The sequence below is a fragment of the Dendropsophus ebraccatus genome, chromosome 3 (genome assembly GCF_027789765.1).
Source record: "Dendropsophus ebraccatus isolate aDenEbr1 chromosome 3, aDenEbr1.pat, whole genome shotgun sequence".
NCBI lineage: Eukaryota > Metazoa > Chordata > Amphibia > Anura > Hylidae > Dendropsophus > Dendropsophus ebraccatus.
The window spans coordinates 115580005-115601092 of NC_091456.1; the positions used below are offsets into that span (position 1 = coordinate 115580005).

Consider the following 21088-nt stretch of genomic DNA (forward strand, 5'->3'; position numbering starts at 1 on the left):
CAACGATCGGGACCCCCACAGTCACACTGCGGGGGTCCCGATCGGTTAGTGACAGGAGACTCCCCCTGTCACTTACACTTAAACGCCGCGGTCGCGCCGCGATCGCGGCGTTTAAGGGGTTAATGACACGCGGCAGCGCGATCGCTGCAGCGTGTCATTACCGGTGAGGTCCCGGCTGCTGATTGCAGCCGGCCCCCACCTGCTATGAAGCGCCCTCCGCTCCGGAGCGCGCATCATAGCGGGAAAAACACCCAGGACGTAAGGTTACGTCATGGGTCGTCTGGGGACAGACTTCCATGACATAACCCTAAGTCCAGGGTCGTCTAGGGGTTAAACTGTTTTCCTTTTCAGTTTTGTTCACTGTTTTGCAACGTTCAAGGTTCGTGCCTGGTCCTCCTGACCAAGTTTCCTTATTATCACCCAGCTATGTGCTGATGGACACTCATTGACCAAACTGTTCTTCAGTGCCTGTCCCAGAGCCTTTACATGGATGATGTTCTATGTTGCCTAAAGAGACTCTACCACACAGAGACACTTAACCGATTCCTTCCTAAAGCATTTTCCAGAGTATGTGATTGTCAGAGGTTTATTATTGTATTTCATGATTGCACTTCAGCAAAAGTCTATTTTCTTGTCAGAGTCTTATATATATATATATATTTTCCTACCTCTGAAAAGTCATTTAGATAGTCTCAGAGTAAAGTGTGTCTTTTGAAAAAGTATTTCTTCTCACAGTGTATATTTTCATGTCAGAGTCAGACAGTTTCCTCCTCCTCTGAGTAAAGAAGTCAGTCTACATATTTATATCTATAGCCTCAGAGAAAGTCTATTTTCTAAAGGAGTATTTTCTAAAAAGTGTATTTTTCAGAAGGATCTTCTATTTTATCCATGCATAATATTATTGTATCTATTGTATCTACAGCTGGAAAGATTATTGGAGCCAGTTTTCTTCAGATGTCTTCAGAGTTATGTGAGCCAATCCTCCTCCAGACCTCGCAGTATTTGTTGTCTTTTGTATTTCCCTTCCCTGTGTCTCCAGTGTTTGTTCACCTCTGTCTTGTCCCAACATAGTAGTTGCTACACATAGTCTTACCTAACATTCACACTTGTCCATACATATTGCACCTTGGATACCTTTTCGTGTGTTCGGCCTATTGAGTAATTGTGTTGTATGATTGACCAGTATGTATGGGCGCCCAAATGTATGTTTGCTTTTGTTATTTTATTCTTTCTCTTCCAGGTGTCCAAGTCACTTCACAAAGACACCCAAGGCAGTACACAGGTCTTCACAGTTTTCTTCCAGTTGGGTAACTCATTGTCATTGAAAACCTACTGTCAAACTGACTGGAATATTGAGGGTTCCCCCGCCAGCAGTTAAGTAGTCCTGACTTCCATGTCAGATGGTCCACGCACTAACTACCTGTAACCAGAGTACGTTAGGCACCCCTAGGTGAAGTCCTGCCACTAGGGTTTTCTTTCTCTTCATATCTCTTGTCACCTGTGCCTTGAGCGTGGGAAACACACATCTACATATTCACTCACACTAACATTCCTTCCTCTTGTCTTGTTGTCCTGGTCCTCTATGTTCATTCGGCCACATCTACCTTAGCTTGTGATTCGCCAAGGTCGGCTCATTTCTAGTAGGGAGGTATGCAGTGTCCCAGAACAGCCCTTCTCATGCTCATACTTTTATTATAACCAGTTATGTTCTGGAAAGCTATGGTCCACTGCAAACTGTGTGTATTGTGTTACCCTTCTCAGTATTCAGGTCTGCTATTTCATTCATTTATTGCATGTATATTCAGGTATCAGTGTCTAATGGTATTATGTCGCCTCCTAGTGTTCAAGTATGGTACTTCTCATGTATATTTCTCTGTATATGCCTAATGGTGTGATGATGCAATGGCTGGATGTCACTTGACTGTGCCCTGCTTCCATGGTAACTCCAATGGTCATCGAGCTTTTGGCTGGGGTTACCATGTGACTTCCTGTTCTACCGGAGTCTATTCCCTACCATCAAGGGAATAGGTTGTGTGTCTGTCCTCTCTCCCTGCTAAGAGGGAGGCCTGCGTGTGCTCTGCTGCTCCTGTCCACTGGCTATGTTCCTGTCTTAAGTCTCAAGATTCTCATCTGGGTGTCGATTCTTCAGTCATTCTTCAGTTCCTCTCATCATCATCTTCTCTAATCATCAACAGCAAGTATTTCATTCAAGTCTCATTCCACCCAGCATCTCAACTTCAGTATCACTACTACTCCCATCATTCAGCACGCTACTCTCACCGCCTATTGCAGCATCACCCATTACTCTGCTTTATTCAAGATTGCCTTATTCCCGGTTGAATCCGGAGAGACTGTTGCTACTAGTTACCACCATTACAATAAATATACAACTACCGTTGTTTCTGAACCTTGGCATTGGTGTGATAATTGGTGCCCTGACTAAGGACAACGAAGAATCGCATGCCCAGTATTCCCGCATGGTCAGGAGCCCGGTGTCCAGCTGTATCACCCTCGTGCCTACACCGTGACCACATTATCCTACAGCTGCCCCGGTTCCTGCCTGTTAGCACCATCTATACTGCGGAGTGGCCCCTAGGGGCCATGGCATAGCAGGACCGTTGTTTTTAGGATAACCCATACACACACATAGGCACAGGGACTGCAGACGCAGGGTCGATTAGGGATTAACAGGCCCATAGTATAGCCTACGTCTGTCCCCCTTCTCTTAATAGGGATATCTGTCCACATAGTGAGGATATCATATTATCACCCAATGTGTTTATGTGGAAGCAGTGGCGTAGCTTTCTATGGTCACTGTGGTTGCCATGGCAACCGGGCCCACCAGCCAAGTGGGGCCTGGCATGGCCCCCCTTATGACCTCTCTGTGTCCATATCCACCTGGGGTTTACTTACTTTCTGCCCACTGTGTGAATCCCCCCAACCTCTGCCAGAACGTTCCCTGGAGTCAGATATGACAGGAAAGCAGGCAAGTGTACTGCTCTGTGTACTGTGAGTTACAGCAAGAGGGCAGGACAGCTGTAATGAGTGTTATAGAAGCTGTAGTGAGTGTTATAGAGCTGCTTCCCAGTCCTGTCGTGAGATCAGGGATGTGCTCTCCTCTCTGGCTGCAGAGGTCAGAGTCAGGGGAAGAGAGGATGGGGAGGGGGTGCTTGTTCTCTATTACAGTCTGTATGGGTGCAGCCAGGCTGCCCTGAGAGAGCAGTGACAGCTCCATAGTCCTGTCCTGTGCCCAGAGACCCCCAGCCCCCTCACTGCTCTCCTAAAGATGGTGGGTAGGACAAACCCTGATACCAGAGCCCCTCAGGATGGTGAGTGTGCACATGTACTGTGTATGTCTTTGTCTACATGTGTAACCACTGGCGTAGCTACCATGGGGGCAGGGTAGGCAGTTGCTATGGGGCCCCTGCACACTGTGGGGCCCGGGCCAGCCACCATGGTAGCTACATCTCTTAGCACTCCTAACCTGTGTCGGACGGAGCCACGGAGGATCCTCTGGTGTTACCTCGGCTGAGAGAAGTCCCGCCCATTACCCAGGGTCCCCTGCAGAGCTGAGCAGCTATAATTCTTCTACATTGCTTCTCCTTTCCTTCCGGCACATGTGACCTCAGGCAGACTCCTCCCCCTCCTCTCCTGCCTGTGCGGCTCTCTGCTTGTCTCCAGCCTGGGCCATGTGATGTGTGCCCGACCCTGCCGAGCAGTGAAGGAAACAGAGACAGGAGGGGGAGACCGGGCTGTGGGCAAAGGAGAAGCAGGAAAGTGTCAGCCCTGTCCCCTGCTCACCCCTCCAGCTGTACTATGGACATGTGTATAGCTGCTGCTCTCCTGGACTGCAGCTATGTCCACACTAGCACAGGATTTGTGTAGGTAAGTGTGTGTGTGTGTGTGTGTGTGTATGTACAGTATGTATCTTTGGTGTATATGTGTGTGCAGTATGTTAGTATATATGTGAGCCATATGCATGTCATGTGTATATGTGTGTAGTATCTAGTTATGTTTATATAAGTGTGTAGTAATTATGTTGTGTATGTGTGTGTGCAGTATCCAGGTATGCATACATAAGTGTGTTCTATCCAGTTTTATGTATAAATGTGTGCAGTGGAAATGGCATGTACTGTATATGTGTGTGTGTGTGCATACAGTAGGCATGTCATGTGTATATATGTGTGAGGTATGTGTGTGTGTATGTGTACAGTAGGCATGTCATGTGTATATGTGTGTGAGGTATGTGTGTGTGTATGTGTACAGTAGGCATGTCATGTGTATATGTGTTTGTGGTATATGTATGTATGTGTACAGTATGCATGTCATGTGTATATGTGTGTGTGAGGTATATGTGTGTATGTGTACAGTATACATGTCATGTGTATATGTGTGTGGTATATGTATGTGTACAGTATACATGTCATGTGTATATGTGTGTGTGAGGTATATGTGTGTATGTGTACAGTATACATGTCATGTGTATATGTGTGTGTGGTATATGTATGTATGTGTACAGTATACATGTCATGTGTATATGTGTGTGAGGTATATGTGTGTATGTGTACAGTATACATGTCATGTGTATATGTGTGTGTGAGGTATATGTGTGTATGTGTACAGTATACGTGTCATGTGTATATGTGTGTGTGGTATATGTATGTATGTGTACAGTATACATGTCATGTGTATATGTGTGTGTGAGGTATATGTGTGTATGTGTACAGTATACATGTCATGTGTATATGTGTGTGTGGTATATGTATGTATGTGTACAGTATGCATGTCGTGTATATGTGTGTGTGGTATATGTATGTATGTGTACAGTATACATGTCATGTGTATATGTGTGTGTGAGGTATATGTGTGTATGTGTACAGTATACATGTCATGTGTATATGTGTGTGTGAGGTATATGTGTGTATGTGTACAGTATACATGTCATGTGTATATGTGTGTGTGGTATATGTGTGTGTACAGCAGGCATGTCATGTGTGTGTGTATATATATATATGTGTGTGTGTGTGGTATATGTGTGTATGTGTACAGCAGGAATGTCATGTGTATATGTGTGTAGTAATCGTGTATATCTGTGTGCTGTATACATGTTGTGTATATGTGTGTGCAGTATACAGTACATGTGTATATGTGTGCGGTATGAATGTGTCAGTACATAAGGGACCATGGTGCGGTGGTTTATGTATTTCAGCAGCTTGTGATGTTAGTGACCCCCCTGTCCTTACACGTCTATCAGTGACATGTGCATCAGTGCTATCAGGAGGCGGAGGCCACAGGAAAACACTTACTGTTTTACTGAGATATTTAAGGGAAACTCTAGTTTTCTAACCTGCTGTTCTTTTCCCATGGAGCCGGGATGCTGAGGAGAAAGGTCATTTTCTTACCTTTATTCTCAGTGTCCCAATTTTCAGGAAATATTGACTGTGTATATGAGGTGGCTTGGTACACAGTGGGGGTACTGATCAGCAGACGGATCTGCCCCTGTTGGCCCTCTTTTATTAATGTTCATCTGACCCTGTATAGCTGAGCACTGGAGGGACGTCATTGCAGAGCATTGCCTCACTGTATAGCTGAGCACTGGAGGGACGTCATTGCAGAGCATTGCCTCACTATTCATTAGAAGGGTCTGGCCAGTACACTGAGGTAAATGGCACCGGTCCCAGTGCACCAAACCACCTTGTTTCATTCCTCTGTACAGAAGGAAGGTGGTCCATCAGCAGTAATTCCTCTGGTGGGCCCTGTATACTCCAGTCCAACACTGCCCATATCTGCCACCACTAACAGGGCTTCCGGCCCTCTCAGTCTCTCTTGTGGCTGGAGGCTGCATTGCACTTTCAGCCATAAGAGGCCTCAAAACCTATGCACATACCTGACCCAGCACAGTCTATCAGCGTTTGTTCTCCCAGCTCCCTGGTGCATGAGTAACATCATTAATGCGCTAGAGATCTGGGTGAACAAAACACCACGGAAATGCGCTTGGTCAGGTGAGTATGTGCATCCAAGGGGGGCCTGTACAATTTCTTGCTATGGGGCCCAATGACTCCTAGCTACGCCCCTGTGTGTAACTATATGTCATGTAGGTGTAACATGTGTGCATGCATACTGTATATATGGGTGTTATATATGTGTATTTATTACTGTGATTTTTTATTTTTTTTTACCTCTTAACAACTAATGATAGCCTGATGCTTGCTTCCATGTTGTGTTGAAAATCTGTCATGATCTCACTATTTGATCTCACTGTCATGATCTCACTATGATCTCAGCGGAATCTCTCCCGTCTGTTTCAATGGGACCGCTTGCACGGGAGGCGTGCAAGCCATCCCATTGAAACAGACGGCAGGAGGGATTCCGCCGCGGAGAGCTCCCCTGTGGAATTCTGCCGATTTTACTCAGTGTGAACATACCCTTAGGCAGCAGAAAGGATAAATACCCCCTAGTATGATGGTATATAAACAGTGAGAATATTTGTTCCCTGTATAGTTTGCCGGCATCGCTACCCCTATGTCTGCGTGCTGGGGGTGCAGACTGCAGTGTCAGGTTTAAGATGCTGCATGCAGGGGGAACATTATAAACCATCATTACCTTGCCTCTCCAGCCTCTCCTTGCCTCTCCAGCGCTAAATTGCTGCTCAGCGACCCTTGCCAGGCTCTGGGAAAAACTTCTCAGCCGGGTCAGCATTTCCCCCCGTGCCTTGACATAATCAAAGCTGGGGGGGGGGGAGGTTGGGGGATCCCACTTGGCTCTCTATGCAAAGAATTGACTTGTGAGATCACAATGAGACATATAGACAGGTGGGACTCCGAGCAGAGTCCGTAGTGGGGATTATAATTGGAACTTCCACCTGTTTTACTCAGTGTGAACAGGCCCTTAAGCATGCAGCTTAATAGAGAGGAATGGGGACAGAATGAGGCTGGGAGCCAAAAGCCAGCCTATCAGGAAGCATAAAGAAGGCAGGTAGCCATTTCAGCCAGCCAGTGTATTGGAAACAGTCAGGCCAGGCCAGTAAGGGTAATTAATAAAAAATGTTATATATACACATAAATACACTTATTAAAATGTCCCCATTACCCACCTATAGTAGTTCCAGTTCCACATATTGATGGCCCATCCTCAGGAGAGAATATCAATATGGGATCAGGGTGCCAAAAACCCACTGGTCAGCTGTCCTGCAGGGCTGCCACAGGTGAGCCTGACCTTTAAACAAAAACAAATGGCTTCCTTTCGTATGTAGCAGTTGTGCGGAGTTACTGCAGATCAGCTCCCATACATTGTATCAGGAGTTGAGCTGCAGTAACTCAGCACAGCCACTATGCAGTGAATGGAGCCATCTGCTTTTGGCGCTGTCCACAGCATAGATTTAGTCGCAGCAGCCCTGCAGAACTATTGTAGCAAAATTGTACAGAACAAGCATGTTGGGATTGGGAGTAGCGCTTAAAGTGGCCTGGCATTGCCTATGGCAGGGGCCAAAGTTGACCTCTTGCACCAGGGCCCATGAGACATTAGCTACGCCCCTGGAAGTAGCTTTAATTTGGGCCATATTAAATAAGAGACCATCTGCCTCCAACATACATATACAATATACACTGCTCAAAAAAATAAAGTGTACACTCAAATAACACATCCTATATCTGAATGAATGAAATGTCATCATTGAATACTTTGTTCTGTACAAAGTTGAATGTGCTGACAACAAAATCACATAAAAATCATTAATGAGAATCAAATTTATTAGCCAATGGAGCCCTGGATTTGGAGTCAAACACAAAATTGAAAAAAAAAAGTGGAAAAACACACTACAGGCTGATCCAACTTTGATGTAATGTCCTTTAAACAAGTCAAAATGAGGCACAGTATTGTGTGTGGTCTCCACGTGCCTATATGACCTCCCATGCTCCTGATGAGGTTGCAGAAGGTCTCCTGAGGGATCTCCTCCCAGACCTGGACTAAAGCATCCGCCAACTCCTGCACAGTCTGTGGTGCAACGTGACGTTGGTGGATGGAGCAAGACATGAAGTCCCAGATGTGCTCAATCGGATTCAGGTCTGGGGAACGGGCAGGCCAGTCCATAGCTTCAATGCCTTCATCTTGCAGGAACTGATGACACACTCCAGCCAAATAAGGTCTAGCATTGTCCTGCATTAGGAGGAACCCAGGGCAAGCATATGGTCTCACAAGGGGTCTCATCTCAGTACCTAATGGCAGTCAGGCTACCCCTGGCGAGCACATGTGGCCCTCCAAAAAAAATGACACCCCACACCATTACTAACCCACTGCCAAACCGGTCATACAGAAGGACTCTGACTCTGCTTTCATCTGTGAAGAGCACAGGGGGCCAGTGGCGAATTTGTCAATCATGGTGTTCTATGGCAAATGCCAAGTACCCTGCACGGTGTTGGGCTGTGAGCATAAACCCCATCGGTGGACGTCAGGCCCTCATACCATCCTGACGGAGTCAGTTTCTAATTGTTTGTCCAGAGATATGCACAATTGTGGCCTACTGGAGGTCATTTTGCAGGGCTCTGACAGTGCTCCTCCTGTTCATCTTTGCACAAAGGCAAAGGTACCGGTCCTGCTGCTGGGTTGTTGCCCTACTATGGCCTCCTCTACCTCTCCTGGTATACTGGCCTGTCTCCTGGTAGCGCCTTCAGCCAGACACAGCAAACCTTCTTGCCACAGCTCACATTAATGTGCCATCCTGGATGAGCTGCACTACCTGAGCCTCTTGGGTTGTAGAGTCCGTCTGATGCTTCCCCGAGTGTGAAAGCACCACCAACATTCAAAAGTGATTAAAACATCAGCCAGAAAGCATAGGTACTGAGAAGTGGTCTGTGGTCCCCACCTGCAGAACCACTCCTTTATTAAGTTTGTCTTGCTAATTGCCAATAATTTTCACCTGTTGTCTACTCCATTTGCCCAACAGCATGTAAAAAATAATTGTCAATCAGTGTTGCTTCAAGTGGACAGTTTGATTTCACAGAAGTTTAATTTACTTGGAGTTATATTGTGTTGTTTAATGCTGCGTTTACACGGAACGATTATCGTGCGAATTTGCACGATAACGATCAAATTCGAATGATAATCGTACATGTAAACGCAGCAAACGATCAAGCGATGAGCGAGAAATCGTTCGCTTTGATCTTTGAACATGTTCTCAAATCGTCGTTGGTCTTTCGCAAAAAATCCGCAGATCGTTCCGTGTAAACAGTCGTTCACCAATTTAACCTATGTGCGAGATAGGCTTAAGCGATCGCAAAACGATTTTTCCGTACGATATATCTTTCCGTCTAAACGCTGATCATTATAAAAAAACAATAACGTTACTTCGAAATGTTTAATCATACGATCGGGCGAATTATCGCTCCATGTAAAAGTGTTCCCTTTATTTTTTTGAGCAGTGTATTTTCCTTCCTCTGCAATAAAACTATCCTTGTCCTGCAAAAGCACACCAGCAGGTTTAAAACCAGTCTCAGCAACTCGGGCCACGGCACAGTGATTGCTAGCAGTCAAGTAACATAGTGCCGATTCTGCAGTCTTATAGGAAGGCACTACTAAGACTAAATAATACTCACTTCTACACCCACTGACCCTGCATAGTAAGTACATACTGTGTACACAGTACCTACATCCTTATATAAACAATATGGGATAAAATGCTTATAACCAAATACTTATTTCACTTACCAGTGTCCACGCTCCACCACTGCCACATGGGACATACAGGGGTACAGCAAGTTACAAAGCCTCAGTGTCCTCTAATACAACATTGCACTGGCTGGTCAATGAATAAGCAGCATTGACAGTTAATGCCAATACTGGCTTATTATTGTAAACAGTACTAGTAGAGAAGCAAATAGTCTATTTGTAGCAGTAATGGCTATTGTGCTTATGCTTGACATAGATCTATCATTTTTGACCAGATTCAATATAGGTCTTGGCTTGAGATAGTGTTTCCTGTGTGTGAACCCGGCCTAAAGGGCTTAATGCCGAGTTGGAGATTTTTGCTTTTCTTTAATTGATCCCTTTGGGCCCCTTCCCCATTGAACAAAGCCACCAGGCTTTAAATTACCAGCGGGATGACAAACCCTGAGGTTTTTGCCCTATTCAGATACTTCTCATTTTGTTCACTTTTTTATTTTTATTTTTACATTTCATTCTTTATTAATGTGTGTAATTATGTGATTAATTTACTATTTTTTTTATTATTTTCACCAATCTACATATTTTCAAATTTCGTTTTATTTTACATTATATTTATGTCCTTATTTATTTACACTACACCTCTGATTTTTATTTTGATGTTTATAACCTTATCATTAAGGGTGCATTCACACCTACCGGATCCGCAGCGGATCTCACTTCTGCGGATTCACAGTGAGATCAGCTGTGGATCCAGTATCAATTCACCCCTATGATAGCACATACTCGCAGCAGGATTGACATACCGCTGTGAATATGTGCTTTAACCCCCCCCGCTGTCCGCAGCCCCGCCGCCGCATCCCCAATCCCCGGCCGCATCCAGCAGCCCGCATCCCCCATCCCCGGCCGCATCCCCCATCCCCGGTCTCATCCTCCCATCCCCGGCCGCATCCTGCAATCTTCCATGCCTCTGTCTCACATTGTGTGTGTTTGCTGAGATCAGGCTGATGATGCAGACAGGAGGCAGGGTGTGATGTCCCAAGAGGCTTAGCTGGATCCCCCAATGCCCTAAATGATTCACCATCTCTGACCGACCTTGCAGCAGCTGCTGCAACTTCGTGCAAAACTCTGCAGTGAAATTAGGGCTGTGTTCACACATGCTGGAGTTTCATTGCAGTACTGCAGCATATTCATAAAAATGATGCAGTAAAACAATTAAATGATGCTAAACGGCACAGAGGATCAGCGCCGGCACAGCCAGTCCCACCTGCACAAAAAACAAGGCATAACCTCCCATGTAAAATAATATCGGATAAAGTCCTTATTGTGGGGGTCAACCTTAAAGATAAAAGATGCTTGATCATAATATGTATGTAGAGATGAAAAGAAAAAAAATAATTACATTTAAAAAGTTCTTTACTTTATTCCAATACTAGCGTTACAGGTAGTAACAGTGCGCTCTGGGGGTGGGACTACTATAAAATGATAAAGTACTGCAAATAATTCAGTAACACAATGAAACTGCAATGTGTGAACACAGCCTAGATGTTTTGTAACAGATTTGGGCGGGGAATGGGGAGGGTGGAGGACTGTGATGAACAGCTGAGGGAAAGCAATACCTTCTGGAACCTGTAGTACTGTGTACAACTGCTCAACCAGGAAGTACAGAAACACAAAACAGAACAAAGATTTTTTGCTAGTTTCAAAACTGGGATAGATAGGTAAGTAATGCTAGTTGCTTCTGCAGAAGGTTCATTTTCCCCCCTCTACCTGGAGTTCCCCTTTAATCCCATAATAATACTGTCACAATCTACCTTTGCTATTCACTCATCATAGAATTGTGTGTTAAACTTGAATTGTGTAATTATTTTCCCATTTTCTCGTACTTTTTTGTTGCATTTTATGAATGCAACAATATATTCAATGTCTGCACAGACTCTGCATACATAATGCATCCACTTAATGGCACCATCACCAGCATCCAATCCCTGCCAGACATCCCACAGCTTAGAGGTAACCTATATCTCAACCTTGCGTTTCTCTTTTTTAACATGATCCCATATAAGTCAGACAAAATACCGCACTGTCTGCACAAACTACTGACGAAGAGACCCAGTTTGCCTTGAAATGCGTTTAGCTCAATAATTACTTTTATCTACTGTCGGTACACCTGTTCAGATATCCATAACCACCAATGCTACAGTCTCTTGTGAGTTATCTATACAATGGCTGTACAGCCCGATATTTGATTGACAGGAGAATTCCCACACACCACATGGCTCAGCAGTCTCCAACCAAGAGCCTGGCACAGCATTGCAGCTTTGCCACTGACAACATCAGAACTAGTCCTTTGAACGGTGTAGCCCTGTGTTCCCAGACGGAGACAGTCTCATGGAGTCCAACACACTACAAGTCTCAGGTTCCTGCATGTTTCACAGCCCTGCAGCGTTCAGCCGTACCATAACTACAGGACATCGCTACTCAGAGCACTGCAGTCTGGTGAGAGGTGTATCACAACGACCTATTTGTATCTTTTTTCTACAGACTATAATACACTGTATTAGGGCTGGGCGGTATACCGCAAAAATACCGATACCGTCACTGGCGTCGGTTAACCGACCTCAACTTAGCCAGGACGGTATCTGCGGTATTTTTGTATTTTTTCTGCTGCTCCTCCAGCTCGGACATGCCGGCGTCCCTGCACACACAGCACAATAACTTGTGCAGGGACGCCGGTATCAGAGCGGGAGGTGGAGGAGCAACAGGGTCCAGGTGACAAAGCCGCCCGCCCCCCCCCCGCAGCCAAGCGCCCCCCGCCCGTCCGAGCGCCCTCACCACTTCCCTCCCCACCCGTCCAGGCCCCGTCCCGCCGCACCTGTCCGTCCATGCGCTCACCCGTCAAGTCCGGTCCCGTCCGGCATCCCTGCACACACAGCATTGCCCTCCCCGCCCCCGCTCGGACGGGACTTGCGTCGGGAAGAGAGGTGCAGGTCGGTCGGGCATTCCGCCTAACAGCCGCGGCTGACCAGCTCTACATATCGCGTCCCGTCGCCCCGGCCACACATGCAGGTCCCGGTCTCTGGCTGCAGAGACTGTAATGGTGATAGCGTCCTGCGGGTCCTGGAGCTGAACAGCGGGATCTGCATCCCCCGATCCCGCTCTACAGCTCCAGTAATGGCAGCGACGCTATCACCATTACAGTCTCTGCAGCCTCCTCCAGAGACCGGGACCTGCATGTGTGGCCGGGAGGGGAACCTGTGTGCCTGAATAAGAGGAGGGCAAAAGTCCCCCTGTGTCCCCCCAGTCCCCCTGTGTCCCCCCAGTCCCCCTGTGTCCCCCCAGTCCCCCTGTGTCCCCCCAGCTGCTCCAGTCCCCCCTGTGTCCCCCCAGCTGCTCCAGTCCCCCTGTGTCCCCCCCCAGCTGCTCCAGTCCCCCTGTGTCCCCCCCCCCAGCTGCTCCAGTCCCCCTGTGTCCCCCCCCCAGCTGCTCCAGTCCCCCCTGTGTCCCCCCAGCTGCTCCAGTCCCCCTGTGTCCCCCCCCCAGCTGCTCCAGTCCCCCTGTGTCCCCCCCCCCAGCTGCTCCAGTCCCCCTGTGTCCCCCCCCAGCTGCTCCAGTCCCCCCCCCCGCTGCTCCAGTCCCCCTGTGTCCCCCCCCAGCTGCTCCAGTCCCCCTGTGTCCCCCCAGCTGCTCCAGTCCCCCTGTGTCCCCCCCCCAGCTGCTCCAGTCCCCCTGTGTCCCCCCCCCAGCTGCTCCAGTCCCCCTGTGTCCCCCCCCAGCTGCTCCAGTCCCCCTGTGTCCCCCCCCAGCTGCTCCAGTGCCCCTGTGTCCCCCCCCCAGCTGCTCCAGTCCCCCTGTGTCCCCCCCCCAGCTGCTCCCGTCCCCCTGTGTCCCCCCCCCCAGCTGCTCCAGTCCCCCTGTGTCCCCCCCCCCAGCTGCCCCAGTCCCCCTGTGTCCCCCCAGCTGCCCCAGTCCCCTGGTGTCTGCTCCAGTCCCCCAGTGTCCCCCCCAGCTGCCCAAGTCCCCCAGTGTCCCCCCCAGCTGCCCCAGTCCCCTGGTGTCTGCTCCAGTCCCCCAGTGTCCCCCCCAGCTGCCCAAGTCCCCCAGTGTCCCCCCCAGCTGCCCCAGTCCCCTGGTGTCTGCTCCAGTCCCCCTGTGTCCCCCCCCCCCCCAGTTTGCCTGAGTCACCCGCAGCTCCCTCAGTTTCCCCCAGTCACCCCTCATCTATACCTGTACTACTACACCCGTCATCTTTACCTGTACTACTACACCCCTCATCTATACCTGTATTAATACTACACCCCTCATCTTTACTTGTATTACTACACCCATCTTTACCTGTACTACTACAGCACACATCGATATCTGTACTACTAATCCTCCTCATCTGTACTACTAAAACACCCCTCATCTTTACCTGTTTACTACTACACCCCTTATCCACTATACCTCCACTACTACACCCTACCTAGATGGAGGCACAAAGAAGATCTCCTATACTATATGGGGACACAGAGGGGGCTTGTCTACTATATGGGGAGCACTGTTACACTGGGAAGCAATACAGTTGTTGTCTCAAACGTCATTAAAATAGTATCTGACGCTGCAGGGAGAAAAATGTGCTGCTGTTAAGCAAAAAGAAAAAAAATCGAGATTTAAATCAAGAATCGTCTAAAAAAATTTTTTTTTAAATCGAGACTTTATTTTTTGGCCATATCGCCCAGCTCTAGTTACAGCTCTATATTGTTATTGAGGGGACTGCAGGTCCCAGCATGCACCTCCCTGTATAATACACTCCTATCCGCCTGCCATCACTATGTGCCCCCTGTAAAGCTACACGCCCCTATCCGCCCCCCTGTATAGTCATACATTCCTGTCCGCCCCCCTGTTTAGTCATACGCCCCTATCCGCTCCCCTATGTATAGTCATACGCCCCTGTCCACCCCCCCGTATAGTCATACACCCTGTCCGCCCCCCATATAGTCATACACCCCTGTCCGCCCCCTCTTATAATCATACACCCCTGTCCTCCCCCCGTATAGTCATACGCCCCTATCCGCCCCCCTATGTATAGTCATATGCCCCTATCTGCCCCCCCCTGTATATTCATACACCTCTATTAGTCATACACCCCTGTCCGCCCCCCCGTATAGTCACACACCCCCATCCGCGCTCCCTGTATAGTCACACACCCCTATCCGCCCCCCCTGTATAGTCACACACCCCTATCCGCCCCCCCCCCCCGTATAAACACACACCCCTATCCGCCCCCCCCTGTATAGTCATACACCCCTGTCCGCCCCCCGTATAGTCACACACCCCCATCCGCGCTCCCTGTATAGTCACACATCCCTATCCGCCCCCCTGTATAGTCACAACCCCTATCCGCCCCCCCTGTATAGTCACACACCCCTATCCGCCCCCCCCCCCCCCTGTATAGTCATACACCCCTATCCGCCCTCCCTGTTTAGTCATACACCCCTATCCGCCCCCTATCCCTATGCGCTGCCTGTATAGTCCTGTAACCCGATCCCAACCTCCTGTATAGTAATACACCCCAATCCATCCCCCCATATAGTCATACACACCTATCCCTCTGTGACCTGTGTATACCCTGTAGAGGCTGTATACCTGTATATACACATGTCCAGGTCTCTGCTGAGACCCCTAATAATGACAAATATTAATGATAATAGACTAACCATGGGTTGCTGCTCACTGAGTTCTATTTTACATTTTTGAATCAAAATATCGCCAGTTTGGCACGGCAAGTGGGTGTGGTTTGCAAAAAAGGGGTGTGTCATAATTATCGTTCAATTATCGTTACCGCGGCTACATGTGCGATAAACCGCGATATTGATTTAGGCCAATATCGCCCAGCCCTACACTGTATCCTAATGAAGTAAGCAAGAGAAACTAATTAAGGGCTGTACTGTTACCACTCTGATCCAACAGTCACAATGTAACCATTCTGTAATATGCTTCAAGTGTCGTATTTATTTATTTATTTATTTTTTTGCTGATTTTAAAAAACATTGTAATTGGGTTTATTAGGCAAATATGCCATTATCTGCATTCAAAAACTTCCCCCAGCCCCCCCCCCCCTTCCTCCTCTCTCTCATTCACTGCTCATTATAAGGAAATCTCGATTCTTTTACATCAATCGAGTCCTTTGTAACCTATGGAGAGGGGAGCAGCAGAGAGCAGAGAACAAAGGATTACACAGCGGGAGCAGTGTGAAAGCAATATTAAGAGGTCAGAGAGGTCAGGTCCTCTGACTTCAGAGGAGATAGCAAGGTGATGTAGCTGTAAATTAACTCTTTGTTGTCCTGTTTTGGTGCCTCATTTCTCTCAACCCCTCCCCTCTCCATAAGTGAACATGGGGGGAGAGCTTCAAACTGCTTTTTTATGATAAAAATGCATTTTTCGGCTAATAAACCCAATTACAAAGTTTCTTAAAATCGCCTGTACTACTGATTTCAGAAAAAAAACCTTTAAACAACAGTGACACTTTAAGGGGAGTGTCACAGTTCTCCTATATTAAGCCTATCTACATGAGGGATATATCTCTGCTATTCTAGGACTATTTGCCTGGGACAAGATTCCATAGTGATTAGAGCTTTTGGAACTTGATCTTTACATTTATCGGATTCGCAGCGGATTTCTCTATGTGGATCCCTGCCCAGTACTCTCTATGGCCAGACAAACTCGCGGCGGGATGGACATCTCGCTTTGAGTATGTCAGCAGCACGCCCCGTCAACCCCTCGCCACCGGAGCATATACATCACCTTCTCCACGCTCCAGCTTTCTTCGGGGCTCCCATTCAGTGCACTGCCCACTGATTGAATATTTTTTTTTTTGAATTTCACTTTTTGAATATATTTTTAAATAATAAAAAGGATATCCCATTTTTCTTAATACACCTTTGAGGATTAGTCAGATTTATTATATTGGATTTACTTTCACTTTTTACCCTTGGTACGGGGTTGACCACTGACATCAAGTATATCACAGTATAGTAAGCTCCACTATTCTTATATTGTTGAATTTTTCTATCTTTTGGCTACAAAAATGGTGCAGGTATCAGGCATATACATTTTTCTGTTTATCCTATAGGCATAAAACATATCAGGAAAGGATCAAAACCTGTATAGTCCAGAGGAAATAAGGGAAAGGGGGGACATGATCAAAACCTTTAAATATGTTAAAGGACTAAATAAGGTTCAAAAGGGTAAAAAAAAACTGAACTCAAAAACAAGGGACACAATCTGAGAGTAAATATCAGAAGCAATATGAGAAAATATTACTTGGAAGTTTGGAACAAACTTCCAGCAGATGTGCTAGGTGAAACCACAATAACGGAATTTAAGAAAAGTAAAAGGGCAGACTAAATGGACCAGGTGGTCAATATGAAATCACTGGAGCAGTGATATCCTATTGAATCAGACTCATCTCTTCTCATTTGCATATTGAGTGCACAGACGTGCATGCGCCAATTTCTCTGCAGCGGGACCAGCTTCGGGAGTGGGAACTGCAGTAGTGGATAAGTATCGGGGGTTCTATCAGGGGGGAGGGTGGTTTCTGCCCCAGTGTCGGGGTGACAGGTTCCCTTTCACCTCTGTTGTAAGCCATGCAGTATTTGATTTTAACCGTTTATATTTGTTACCCATAGGAATAAATTTATCAGTAGAGTAATTTAATGTGGATTTGAAGATTTCCCATTTATTAGCTGTTTCAGTATGTGACAGCAGCCGCTCCCAGTCTATGCCCTGAGTTTCACCCCTCAACCCATGAAATTGGCCTTTTTTTTAAATTAAACGTTTTTGCCTCCCAACCTGTCTTTGTTTTCTACACTTTAAGCTACAAGTCACTATATTGTGGTCACGTTTACCCAGGTGTTCATGGACAGTGACATCCCCAACCAGCTCAGCATTGTTAGAAATACCCATCACTTCTAGTTGGCTCCTCCACAAAATTATCATGCAGTAGGTTAAGAAGTTCTCTCCCCTTTGCGGATTTGGCTGAACTGTGAACCCAACCTATATCTGGATAGTTGAAATCACCCATTACCACTACTGTCCCCTCCCGGGCAACCGGCTCTATTTGTGTATCCAAATGACTGTCAATCATATCAGTAATGCTGGGGGGGGGGGCTTTTTCACTCACTGTAATATAATTTATACTATAAAGACATACTCCTCCTCCCCTTCTGCCCACCCTGTCCCTTCTAAACAATGTAAGTAAATATTGACAGCCCAGTCATATGAGGAGTCCAGCCATGTCTCAGTGACAACTACATCAATGTGTTCCTTCAGAACCAAGGCCTCAAGCTCCCCCATTTTCCTGGCTAGACTTCTGGCTTTAGTGAAAATACAATTTAAGTTGCCATCCAGTTTTACACATTTAATATCAGAAATGGGATTTATTGTAATGCTGTGCTTTCCTTTTGCATTTATTGTTGTGATGTTACACAAATTGTAAAAAAAAACATATTACTGTAATATGTAATAGTAATATGTTTGCCCCCCCCCCCCCAACATATTACCTGTCCCGGCGATATGGAGCTGTCCCCCAGCTTTCGTTAGCTCTGAGACGCTGCGCCCTGGGGTGGGGTGGGGGGGTGAGGGGTAGCAGGCCGCTCAGAGTCCCTGCTGGTTGGGGCAGCTCTGAGACACCTGCGGGGTGTGGGCTGCTTTAAAGGGGTTATCCAGCGCTACAAAAACATGGCCACTTTCCCCCTACTGTTGTCTCCAGATTGGGTGGGGTTTTGAAACTCAGTTCCATGGAAGTAAATGGAGCTTAATTGCAAACTGCACCTGAACTGGAGACAACAGTAGGGGGGAAAAGTGGCAATGTTTTTGTAGTGCTGGATAACCCCTTTAAGACAGTGTGTGTGTGTGAGTCCCTGCAGGTCTGGGGGGTGCTCTGAGTCCAGGGGGGTGAGGAGGGGGAGTGACCTCCATTATACTGAATACTATACAAGATGCCAGGCAAGCTAGATGACCCCATTATACAAGATGCTAGGGAAGCTGGATGGCCCCATTATACAAGATGCTAGGGAAGCTGGATGGCCCCATTATACAAGATGCTGGGAAAGCTGGGTGACCTCCATTACACTGACTACTATTCAAGATGCTAGGGAAGCTGAGTGACCCCATTATATAGGATGCTAGGAAAGCTGAGTGACCCCATTATACAGGATGCTGGGAAAGCTGAGTGACCCCATTATATAGGATGCCAGGGCAGCTGAGTGACCCCATTATACAGGATGCTAGGGAAGCTGGGTGACCCCATTATACAGGATGCCAGGGAAGCTGAGTGACCCCATTATACAGGATGATAGGGAAGCTGGGTGACCCCATTATACAGGATGCCAGGGAAGCTGGGTGACCCCATTATACAGGATGCTAGGGAAGCTGAGTGACCCCATTATACAGGATGCCAGGGAGGCTGAGCGACCCCATTATACAGGATGCCAGGGAAGCTGGGTGACCCCATTATACAGGATGCTAGGGAAGATGAGTGACCCCATTATACAGGATGCCAGGAAAGCTGGGTGACCCCATTATATAAAATGCTAGGGAAGCTGGGTGACCCCATTATATAAGATGCTATGGAAGCTGGTGACCCCATTATACCGGATGCCAGGGAAGCTGAGTGACCCCATCATATAAGATGCTAGGGAAGCTGGTGACCCCATTATACAGGATGCTAGGGAAGCTGAGTGGCCCCATTATACAGGATGCTAGGGAAGCTGAGTGACCCCATTATACAGGATGCTAGGGAAGATGAGTGACCCCATTATATAAGATGCCAGGGAAGCTGAGTGACCCCATTATATAAGATGCCAGGGAAACTGAGTGACCCCATTATACAGGATGCTAGGGAAGCTGAGTGACCCCATTATACAGGATGCCAGGGAAGCTGAGTGACCCCAATATACAGGATGCCAGGGAAGCTGGGTGACCCCATTATACAGGATGCCAGGGAATCTGAGTGACCCCATTATACAGGATGCCAGGAAAGCTGGGTGACCCCATTATACAGGATGCCAGGGAAGCTGGGTGAGCCCCATTATACAGGATGCCTGGGAAGCTGAGTGACCCCAATATACAGGATGCCAGGGAAGCTGGATGACCCCATTATACAGGATGCCAGGGAATCTGAGTGACCCCATTATACAGGATGGTATATTATGTGACTGACATATAGTGTTATATAATAGGTTCGAATTTTCATCTTATTTGAGATACAATACTATAATTAACAGATCTCCGACTGCCAACCCAGATGTGTTAAGTTACTTATTACTTATCTGTTACACCAGACTTACCTTGCTGTGCATTTGCAGATATAACAAATAGAAAACCAATGATGATTTTGCCTGTGGTGGTCATCGTGAAGGATTATGGAAGAAGAATATTCTTTGGTGAAACTTCAGCTCCGAAGCAGAAATCCAGCTGGCTGTTGACTGTTTTGATCCTCGCAGAATATACTCCTCACTTTGCCTGTTCCTTAATGCTCTATTAGTCACTCAGTTATCTGCATTTTATGGCAGCTCAGGGGGTAAAATCCACCAACTTTGGATTCTGTAACATGATATCCTATCTCCTCCCAGACTTATGTAACAAAGCAAATTAACTACAGAGTTTACTACTGTAGCACATTGAAATGACATAAAACTGTAGTACTTGAATGTTGGACTCACTGAGGGAGCTTTATCAAGCATGGTGTAAAGTGAAACTGGCTCAGTTGCCCCTAGAAACCAATCAGATTCCACCTTTCATTTTCCAAAGAATCTGTGAGGAATGAAAGGTGGAATCTGATTGGTTGCAAGGGACAACTGAGCCAGTTTCACTTTACACCACGTTTGATAAATCTCCCCCACTGTGTTTATTATAGGCATTCACTCTAAGGATTCACTATTATATTCTATGTGTACTTTTATATAAGTACCAATTTTTTGCAAAAATGCAAAACACTGCACATGGTTTACTGTATAACAATTTAATGCTAGCTAACAATATAATACTAGTGCCTCATGGGAAGAGCTGAAACTAGAAGGCATATTCATCAAAAGTGTATATTTCCAGTTACATTGTATAAACTTAAATGGGAATATGCATCTACAAGAAGCAGTTATGTTTACATAATACACAGACATTTCTTATCATGATCATCAGTGCAGTTTTTGGGAAATCCTGACTTTATTGACTATGCAATTAGGGGGTTTGGTACATTGGTAGAGGACATACCACTACCAGCTTTGGTGCACCAATCTGAATATCCAACTGGTATATTCAATGATATGACTGCAGGGGGCCACTCTAATGTTCATTACGAGGGTTGTGGCTGATTAAGGTGGAAAGTCCTGCCTCTAGTGCACCAAACCACCTTAGTGAATAAAGTCAATATTTCCCAAAAACGGCACCA

The 21088-nt window shown here is 46.7% G+C and overlaps 1 protein-coding gene across 2 annotated transcripts in view; it reads right to left on the bottom strand.

Annotated features, from left to right (window-relative positions):
- The window catches only part of SMIM24 (small integral membrane protein 24), a 70982-nt gene extending 50787 nt beyond the window's left edge, over positions 1-20195 (bottom strand). The window contains exon 1 of one of the 2 annotated variants that reach the window (XM_069964525.1): positions 19989-20192. In XM_069964525.1, the coding sequence (XP_069820626.1) occupies positions 19989-20052 (64 nt within the window). In that variant the 5' untranslated portion in view covers positions 20053-20192. Of the gene's footprint in view, positions 1-19988 lie in introns of both variants that reach the window. The other variant, XM_069964526.1, reaches the window with a different exon arrangement.
- Between the last annotated feature and the right edge of the window lie 893 nt (positions 20196-21088).